The sequence below is a fragment of the Phoca vitulina genome, unplaced genomic scaffold (assembly GCF_004348235.1).
Source record: "Phoca vitulina isolate PV1807 unplaced genomic scaffold, GSC_HSeal_1.0 scaffold50, whole genome shotgun sequence".
Classification (NCBI taxonomy): Eukaryota; Metazoa; Chordata; class Mammalia; order Carnivora; family Phocidae; genus Phoca; species Phoca vitulina.
This window is the reverse complement of record NW_022589753.1, coordinates 7,806,383-7,816,746: the sequence shown is the minus strand read 5'-3', so window position 1 is coordinate 7,816,746 and position 10,364 is coordinate 7,806,383. Positions and strand designations below refer to the sequence as shown.

General features: G+C 43.4%; 1 protein-coding gene across 1 annotated transcript in view; it reads left to right on the top strand.

Annotated features, from left to right (window-relative positions):
* Positions 1-4,653: 4,653 nt before the first annotated feature.
* The window catches only part of DOK5 (docking protein 5), a 164,193-nt gene continuing 158,482 nt past the window's right edge, over positions 4,654-10,364 (top strand). The window contains exon 1 of the mRNA XM_032387786.1: positions 4,654-4,992. Coding sequence (XP_032243677.1) covers positions 4,927-4,992 — 66 coding nt within the window. The 5' untranslated portion in view covers positions 4,654-4,926. The remainder of the gene's footprint in view (positions 4,993-10,364) is intronic.

The window sequence follows — 10,364 nt, the reverse complement described above, 5'->3', positions numbered from 1 at the left end:
AAACGTAATTGAATGATATTCAGTGTTATAGGGCTATTAGGCTGAGATGACTCTTCATTACCTAGTAGTAGCCAAAAAAGCCAGAGACCTTCTGGAGATTTCATTCAGATTTAGATAAATAATTTTTCAATAAGCAAAGTTTAATGGGAAAAGATTATACTCGATTGATCCCAGTTCCTTCAGAAATTTGGTTGCATGTATGTACCCACTTCCATGTAAAATATATGTTTAGATGTATACATATTATATTAAGTTGTATATATATATAATATGAAGATAATTATGCATATTATCACAAATAATGCTGCTGTGAATATTCTCATAACTAAACCTTTGTGACTTTGGATACATTTCCAGAACTGGATCAGCAATTATAAAAGTTTTAAAAATTTTTTGATAGATATCACTTATGCTTCAAAACAGTTGTATCAGTTGATATCAATTTACATTCTCCATGGAAGCTTTCTCTTTTCTTAAAGATTTTTGGGTACAGATCTTTAGAAGTAGATTTTTTTATATGGTCTTACCACTTCCAGTCCAGTCCCTTGTAATCTATTTTTTATTCATCAGACAGAATAATATTTTAAAAATATAACTTTCCTGGGGTGCCTGGGTGGCTCAGGCAGTCGAGCATCTGACTCTTGGTTTTGGTTCAGGTCAGGATCACAGGATCCTGAGATCAAGTCCTGTGTTGGGCTCTGTGCTCAGCATGGAGTCTGCTTGAGATTCTCTCCCTCTTCCTCTGCCCCTCCCCCTGTGCTCATGCACTCTCTCTCTCTAAAATAAGTAAATAAAATCTTTAAAATATATATAACTTTCCTGCATTTGGCTTTCTCAAGTGCTCTTCACTCTAGCTGGAATGCACCTCCCCAACATTTCCCATAGCTTCTTCCCATCTTTTGTGTCTTAGCTTAAATGTCACCTCCTCAGAGAAGTCTTCCCTGACTCTCTCTTACTCAAAGTAAGGTTTCCTTTACCCCCCACATAACATACCACTTCTGTTCTTTAAACTGTCATCTATAGTTATTTAAACTGTTTATCTGCTTGTTTGTTTTTTCTCTCTCCTCCTAGGATATAGGCCCCATGGCGACAAGGATTTTGTTTGTGTGCGGGGTGTGTGTGTGTGTGTGTGTGTGAGTGAAAATTTACTGTGGACAGTCTCCACCCATAGCAGGTCCTCAGTCAATATTTGTTGAAGGCAGGACGGAAACAAGGAAGCAATGAATGACAGAAGCAGACCTGCTTCCAGGTTTTCTCTCACCTGATTTCAGTGTCATCTTCCAAGCCATCCTTCTTTAGGTGGGTAAGGACTGGTGGAGGGGGACCTGGCCGCCTAGCAAATACCCTCTCTCCTTAGTGATAGCCAAATCATTTTCATTAGCACTGTCTCCCCTTGCCAGGGGAAAGGCTGCCTGTTTCTGGACTCTCCCACTGAGAGCAGCCTGCAATGGGGCCAAAGCTCAAGCTATTTTTGGTAAAGATATTGGACAAGTGCCATTTCAGCCTCTGCCCTGGTACTTTGCGGTACTTGGTGAAAGTACACTCTTCTTGGGCGAAGCATGGGAACCCATCACCTACTCTGGAAAAGTGCAGAAGCCTCTGGATTTCTGCACATAATTTTCTGTCCTGAAGAGCTTTATAATAATAATAATAGTGGGCTGAATGGAATACAGAGGGAATGGCATGAGTCATTCATGTTTCAGGCTAGAGTGGATTTCCACTTCGAATATGTCGGAGTAGGGGAACTATGGATTAATTTCTGGCTCTGCAACATGATGGTTATGAACTTCTATTTCAATTCGTGACACAGTTTTGCTTCTTATCAACAAGATGTCCAAAGAAGAGAAAAGTACTACTATATGTAATTCATTTTGATCTCACACTTATTTCATTTTAATGCAATCAACTCTTATTCCCCCAGCTTAGACTGAGAGCAAGGGATTAAGCATACTCAAAGTGAATATGATGACCACTGTTGGCAGAAGGGAGTTTGGATGCTGAGGAAACAAACAAATAAGAAGCTTAAAGTGTTGGAAATTGAGTTAAAAACAGGGATTGAAATAATGATTTTTTAAAATGATTTATTTATTTTAGAGAGAGACAGAGAGAGAGCAGGGGGAGAGGGAGAGGGAGACAAGCAGACTCCCCACTGAGCTCAGAGCCCTATGTGGGGCTCGATCGCAGGACCCCGAGATTACGATGTGAGCCAAAATCAAGAGTAGGATGCTTAACTGACTGAGCCACCCAGGTGCCCCAAATAATGATTTCTGTGTGTGTGTCACCCTTATCCCCAGTGAAACTGAATTGTGTGTGACTATGTCCGTTTCGCAGTGTATAGTTTTGTGAGTTGTGCACTATGCAAATCTATAAGCACTACATATATATATATATATACACATACTTATACTTGTAGATCTCTGAATTCCTCTTTTCCTCTTCTGCCACGGTTGTGTATTACACGTTTTGGACAAGAACAAGTGGCTGTCCATCCTATGAATAGTACAGTCTGTGTATTTTCCACATTTAATGGTTTGATTTAACCAAAAAGAAACAAATAAAACCATATATTGGGTTCTGTCCTGCAGTTAAAAAAAAAATCACTTGTCTCTTCACAACTAGTTTGATATTTTCTAGTTTGATTCTAGTTTCCTCACGTCTGGCTTAATTATTTATGGATGTAGATTATACTCAACATTAATTATCATGGGATGGATTTCTCAGTTTCAGGTTTTGTCGGTAATTCTTTTATCTTGAGCCATTCACTTCTAGGTCCTTATGCCTCATTCTTTGTTTCTATGATACTGTTGATTTGGTCTACAGAGATGTGTTAGACAAATGTCTTCCATGAACACATCTATTTTGTGGCAACCATGGACAGTATTTTTTTAAGTTCTAAGCCTTCAAAAAGAACTAATCAAATGATTTTATCATTTCATCCTTCTTTGGTGAGAGATTTAAACTTAAAACATCTTTTATATCAAATGGCAACACAATGACAGAGCTAATGATTTACTGGATAGCAAAAAGCATTCTCCTTCCAGAATATTTGCCTTTTGATTGTCTCAGTCCTCCTACGACACATTCTTGGGTGATTCTCTTTTTTATCTGACACCTACCAAACCAAAGTGACTAAAAGCTAGCGTTCCTGGCCAGAAAGGCAAGATTGATATAATCTTAGAGTTGAAAGGTCTTCAAATCTCATCAGGTCAAATAGTCCACTCAGTAAATGAACTTTGTTCTCCATAGCTCTGACCACAGGTCATCCAGCCTTGGTTCGGTCACCTCCCATGAACAAGAACTGTCCATTTCCGATGCTGTCTTTGTGCCTTTGCGGATAGGGCAAATGATTAGAAAGATCTTCCTTGGAAAGGAAGGAAGCTCCCTCCCTCATGACGTCTGCTCTTCAGAAGGGCTATAGGACAAAGCTGGTATCACACATATCTCCCTTTGGTCCCTGTCCTGTGGTACCTGGGGCAAGTCTCAATTTGTTGGAGCTTCAGTTTCCATGTGCGCGATAGTACGTATCTCACTGGTAAATGTGCGGGATAGTAGGTATCTCATTATTCCTTTAACAGGATTAGGACCATGTCTGGCAGCCTGGTGCCCAATAAATGTCAGTGGGTATCAACTCAAGCATGCTTCAGGAGGGTAGTGCATTCAGGGGCAGTGAGTGCAAAATCTGTTCCCCTTTTCGTCTTATTCTATAGGCAGTATCCCTTAATGGTTCTGAGAGCTCCATGCTAGGCTACTGGGGTATAAATATGGGCCTGGTATTTACATAAGGGAAGACATATCTCATAGGTACAGGGGAGTTTAAGTGAGTTAATCCGTGCATGAGGCTTAGAGCTTTGACGGGCACTAAGAATTTATCAAGCACCTGCTACGGACTAGGCTTTGGGGGTACACATATTAATGAGGCCAAGGGTTAGCTCCTGGGAAACTTACATTCGGGCGGGAAAGACAAGCTCAAACAAGGAAAATGTAGCAAATGATACCACGGAAGGCTGGGTCCAGGATGCCAAGGAAACCGGAGGAAGCTCTTATGTAGCTTAAGCCAGGGCAATTTCCCTCCCCTCCTATGTCAAGGTCAAGGCAAACCAGGGCAACACCGCCTCCCCGGACACCCGCACAACAGAGGTAAAAATCAGCCCTTCAAAAGAGATGGGGCTGAAGGGAGAGGCGGGGTAGGCGGTGGCTGTGAAAAAGTGAAATTTCTTCTCATCCTAAAATCAGCCGCCAGAGCGAGAAGAGAGGGCGCGCTATCTCGGCAGGCTGTCAGCGAGGTGCGGGGGCGGGCTGGGGCGCGCTCGGGGTCCGGGAGGCGGGGAGGGATCGGAAGGGGAAGCGGGTCGGGCAAGGTGGGCGGGAGAGGAGGGGAGGGGAGGGGTGCGAGCGCGTTCAGGGGTGTCTGCCCCCGGGTGGCCGCAGCCGGGCACTGGGACCCGCGCGGCTCCTCCACCTCGGCGCGGGGGGGGGGGGGGGGCTCCCACCACTCCGCGGTCGTCCTTCTCTTCCCTCTACCTCCTCCTCCTCCTCCTCCTTCCTTACCTCCCGCCCCTCCTCCTCCCCCTCCCCCCCTCCTGCCGGGCCCCGGGAAGAGGCAGGGCTGGAGCCCTGAGCAGCCGCCGCTCCTCCTCCTGGCAGGCTGGCTGATGAGTCAGCTGACGGCGGCGCTCCAGCCTCGCCTCGCGGCGCTGCGCTGCGCTCTCCGCGCTCCCCCAAAGTGGCTGCCAGCCGGCCGCCCACTTTCAGGGGTTTGGGGGACAAAGTGATGTGCGCCTTCTAAAGCCGCGCCGAGCCGCAGCCGAAACAGCTTCGCCTTTTCAACTTTCTCCCCGCACGTCTTCTCCTGACCCTGCCCTTAACCCGCCCCAAAGCCACTTCGGGTGCGGGTGCTCGGGTGAGGGGGGTCACCGGCTGTCCGGGATGGCTTCCAATTTTAATGACATAGTGAAACAAGGGTACGTGAGGATCCGGAGCAGACGCCTAGGGGTAAGTATGATCCTTTTTTTTTTTTTTTTTTTTTCCCTGTTCGTGCGTTCAATTGTCTTCATCCTTCGCCAGCATCCCTGGAGGCTGGCAGGAGATTCCCCGGCTGCGCGCTGGTGAATTGCACTGTGGCTTTCTCAGCCGAAATCCACAATCGCCTGCGGCTGCCCCTGTAAAGCCGGGTCTAGGTATGTAATGGATCTATCTTTATCTCTCGGATGACTTGGCTTTCTGATGGTGGCCGCGTGTTCGGCTTCAGTGGCCACTGGAGCCCATCGACTGGAAATAAATATTTCTCGGTAGCCAAGGGAGTTGGAGCTGAGAAAGCCGGCTGGGGGTGCTGAGCCTGCAGGATGCCCCTGGTGCCCCTCTTCCCACTCGCCGCCAACTTAACTTTTCCAGGGGGTGGGAGGCTAGCTGAGGAAGAGGGCAGGCGCTCTCGGTGTGAACAAGGTCAGTGACCCCCTGACCCCAGGGAGACATTGCTGCCAAGCGGAAGGTCTCTTTGGGCATCGAATCCTGGACAATGACCCACCTCTGTCCCAGGTGTTGGCTAAGGCGGTGTGTGCTGGCCTCTGGCCAGGCCAACTTGGGGTGGATACCCGAATCTGAATTTTCTCTGTTCCTTATCCCGGGTGGTGGATTTCTGTTGCTGGAATACACATTGGAAACCCAATGGAAGATTATTTAGGGTGGAACATAATACCTGGCACAGAGCAGGTGCTCCCTAAATATGAACCACAAGAAAGAATGAATGAGCCTGAGGGTACTTGTAGGGGACAGATGTTGGCATAGGGATGGCTCCTCTTTTGCCCCCTTTCCCTTTGCTATTCATTGATAGGACTTCAGACAGAACTCATGCAGCTTCTCTTTGAGATGGAGTGATGGTGAAGGAATTCTCCAGAGAGGGGGACGATACTGGACTGATTTTTTCCCCCCCAGATTCCAACCTACCTCATTTCTCTTTGCTTTGTGTCAAATATTGTTGCTGTTTTTGTTTAGTGGGTGTGTTTGGATGTTGGGGTTGGGGGGCAGAAAGTTTAGTGATGTCTGAAATAATATCAGCAATGGTGTGCAATGACCACACTGGGAGTATAGTTACAGTGATAAATTGAATGTCTTTCCCCACAAATAACATGTCATTGGCACCTTTCTCTTCCTTGGTCTTTGTACTTTTTTATGTGCTAGATAATTTTACTGAAAATTGAAAAGAAATTTCACAGTGGTAACCAGCTAGGGAGGATGAGAGGAAACATCTGTAATTATTAGAAACTCTTGCCTGATTTGTTTTGACCCTTTGCTTGCTTTCTTTCTTTTTTCCCTGCTGGTTACCATGTTTTAGCAATTATGTCCCGTGTTACTGTGAATATATACATATATAATTAGGAAGAACTGTAACAGAACTAACCAATCCCTATCAGCCCTGTGCAAGTTTCTTTGATCTTTTCCGCCATGCACATACTCTTCTCCTCAGCAGGAGTAACTATTGTTAGGGTACTTAACCTAGTGACTCCCATGCAAAGGGCAAGAAATAATAGGAGCTTTATGTTTTTGATAACCTTAAGGGCCAGCTGAGTTGTTACAGTTTTAAAGGGAGCATTAAAAACACCATTCTAATTTTAGATTTACTCCATCATGTCAGTTGAGGAAATTGGTAAGAGAAATCCATTCTGTGTTAGGGAGCATTCCAATAGGAAGAAGACATGCATTATTAATGCACAAAATGTGAATTATTCATAAGGGTTGGAGTGTATGCCAAATTGTGACACTTGGTGATTTTTTTGAAAGACTAGTTACCATAACTTTCTAGTTTATGGTAATGCAGATTATTTTTCTATATTATTACAGCTGACATAATATGGTCCTATATGTGTGCCAATGTTTACAGACAGGTATTTGAAGCAGAAGGAAAGGAAATTTAGTTTAGTTTGTATTCATTTTATATTGTACATATTGTATATTGGATGCCAGTGAGCTGCCTACTTTCTCAGGATTTATTCATCTTGTCTGCATTACTACTCAGGCGGATTTTAGAATATCTATAGAATGATGGTTATTGCTCATGGAGAGAAGGGTCAAAGACATAATCAGTAAAATCTGGTCTTATTGATTAATACTGGTTTTATCACCAGTTAATTTTTTAAAAGTCTTCTTAAGATGTGATTGATTTATATAAATGAAAGAGGCTGATTACATAGTTGTCAGAAAACACTGCAAACTGAAGTTTTCATGGGGGTCCCAAGTAATAGGGAAGAATGGCTTCAGGGAATGGTATAGACCCTCTGTCCAAAGTAAGAAGTGTTAGTGGTATTAACCCAGGCTGCGTAGAGCCTAGAACAGCATGTGCCTTGTGTAAATTTCAGCCAGGGCTCCGGCATCACTTCTGTTCGAAGTAGGCACTCATACGTGCACGTTGAACTACAGGGTGATGTGTGACTTTGCAGTTCATAAGCCTCTTGAGGAACTAATATGACAGAGTTGTTTTACATATGGAATCCAAACAAATGTCTGTGGATTAGAACCATGTTTGGGGGGGTTTATAATTAAACAAGAAAACAACATTTCATGGTAAGCAGCTGCTGTGCCAAGGAATGCTCCTTCAGATTTGGAAAAGGAGGAAAGAGCCAGTTCTGCTTCTATTACTCATGAGCTCCGTGACCTTGACCTCTCTTGGCCTCAGTTTTCTAATCTGTACAATGAACACTATTTCATGATGTTGGAAGTATTGACTAAGATAATATCTGTGAATATGTAATGAAAGCATAACATTGATTCTGATTGTATTATTTGTTTGGTATAATCAAAGGTGAGTGAGGATTGGTGGAAGGATATGGGGATTATAGATATCTTTCTGTCCAGAAGTGTCCAATGGCATAAGTGGCTTTTCAGATCTAGATGTTTTCATTGAGTGAAGTTTTTACAAATTCTATACATTGAAGTGATTTTACAGTGGGACATGAGACATTTTAAGACTAGCTCCATTCACATGAATCAAAGACAAATGGTCACTTTTAGTCGAGATCCTATATAGTTCAAGCAATTAAGCAATCATTTTCCATACAGACTTACTCTTTTCTGTAAACATCAAAAGGCTTAATGAAATTCAACTCCTTTAACTCAAAAGTCTCAGTACCTTTACATCTGCCTTCTCCAGCTTGAGCTCCAATGGTTCATGGAGGTCTCAAGCTGCATCCTGGATAAAGTGTTTGTTCAGAAATGTCTGTGCCACAATTTGGGGGGCTTGGGGAGGGAGGAAAGGAAGCAATTGTCTCCAATTATCTGGCTAATCCACAAAAGACACTAAAAATGTTTTCTTAGAGAGATGGTGAATCAGGCGATTTGCACATCACTAACCTGAGTGTATGGCTTAGATGGTGTCATATAATTGTCCTCACTTGGTTTCTTCCTTTGCAACAAAGAGCATTTCCAATCAATACTTGCCCTGCATGCCTCGGAGTTTAAATTCAGAGCTATTCACTTAATCTACATGCAGTCTCTCGATTACTCGCCTTTAAATCACATCATGATGCTCTTGTACATCAAGGACCTCTTCTCCAGTCTAGCCTGCATCCCCATCTGGATGACTAAGAGTCTCAAACTTAACGCATCCAAACCCTTGATTGTTTCTTCCAAACCAGCTTCTCCTGGAGTCTGCATCTTGGCCACTAGAGGTCCCAACATTTTAATTGCCCTGGTAAAAATTAATCAGGCAAGCAAAAAAACAGCAAACAAACCTCTCTTGCATTTCTGTCTGCTCTTATCTCTCTCCCCACAACCAATCCATCACAAGATCCTATGGGCTCTATCTTTGAAATATATCTACAATCTGTCTTTCATACTATCTGCCACTACCATCCTGGCCCAAGTCCCCATCATCTCCTCCTTATAATATTAAAAAATATCTCCTAATTTGTCCCCCTGGCTGTTCAAACCACCAATGCCTTTCCATGCAATTCAGGGGAAGAGCCTTAGATGGGCTCAGAGGCCCTCTGCTGACTCAGAACCTTTTCTCTTGCTGTTCCGTCTGCTTGGAATGCTATTCCCCCCGGTATTTCTTCCCACCTGGCTCCCTCATCTCCTTCAGTCTTTCTTCAAATGCCACCTGCTCACTGAGGCCTTCCAGATACTTAATTTTATTTCTTGCCTCCTCCTCCTCCCCCATATCTTCTTCTATTTCTCCTCTCCCATATCCCTTCCATTTCTTCTCTCTAGACTTATCATCCCCTCACGTACTGGTCTGTTTATTTTACATGTTGATTGTCTGTATCCCCCAAATAGCACATGAGGCTCCATGGGGTCTGTGGCTTCTCTTTTAATTATAGCTGAACCCCAGTGCTGGAATAGTGCCCAGCACTTCGACAGTCTTCTTGATGAAGACTTCTTGAATGAATGAATGGATGCATCATTGTGAACTGGTTTAAGAGCATACACTCTGACATGAGACTGTTAAAATCCCAGGTCAGTGACTGGTTATGTGGCTTTTTTGGTGAGTTCCTTAACATTTGTAAGCATCGGTCTTCTGTAAAAATAAGGAGACTCATGGTACCCACCTAATATATGATCCTCATAAAGGGCTCCACACAATGCTTGACACATTGGAAACCTAATTAATGTTTATTACTACCATTTCTCACTACCACGGATGTTAGGGATGATGATGCTTAGGTGGCTATTATGTTTACTGCTTCTACTGCAATAACTCTCATCCTCAAAGAACTTGCTGTTTAGTTAGGAAAACAAACAATGCACATGCAGTAATATATAAATGCAAATATTGCTTGACAATAATGCTAGGTCTAGAAAGAATTTTTGCCTTTGTAAGATTTTTCATGACCCTGGGATAAATGACAAAGATAATCAGAGACGAAGAAACTCACCTCCATGAAACTTCAGTTTGAATGAGCGCATCAGACTAGGAGGTATTTCTGTTAATTTGGGGGTCTTTCTCTTGGGTGGTAGAGAATGGATTTGAAAAATTGGTTAGTTAATGGCCCGATTTTAGGCAGAAATATTTTCTCACTCCTTTGTTTCCCTGTTTGACCTGACCCAGTATGCCAAAGCAGCTATAATAGTCCCTTTAGGGTTTCAGGATCCATAGATGATCCACGGTTTTTACAGTACCTCGACAAAGTTATAGTCCTAACATCAAAATTCAACCATTCAGTAAGATACATGGAGCACTGTTTTTCATCCTCAAGAGAAAGAGGCTTTGGAGATAACTTTGCAGTGGTGAAATTGATGATCATGTAGACTGAATACACATGCCTATGTCAAGACCACTCAGCGTTTTTTGCCCCCAGATGAATTGACTTCTCCAGTTTCTGTGTCAGAAGGGCTTTTCAGCTGGTATTTTAGTCATCTTTATTTGATGGCCT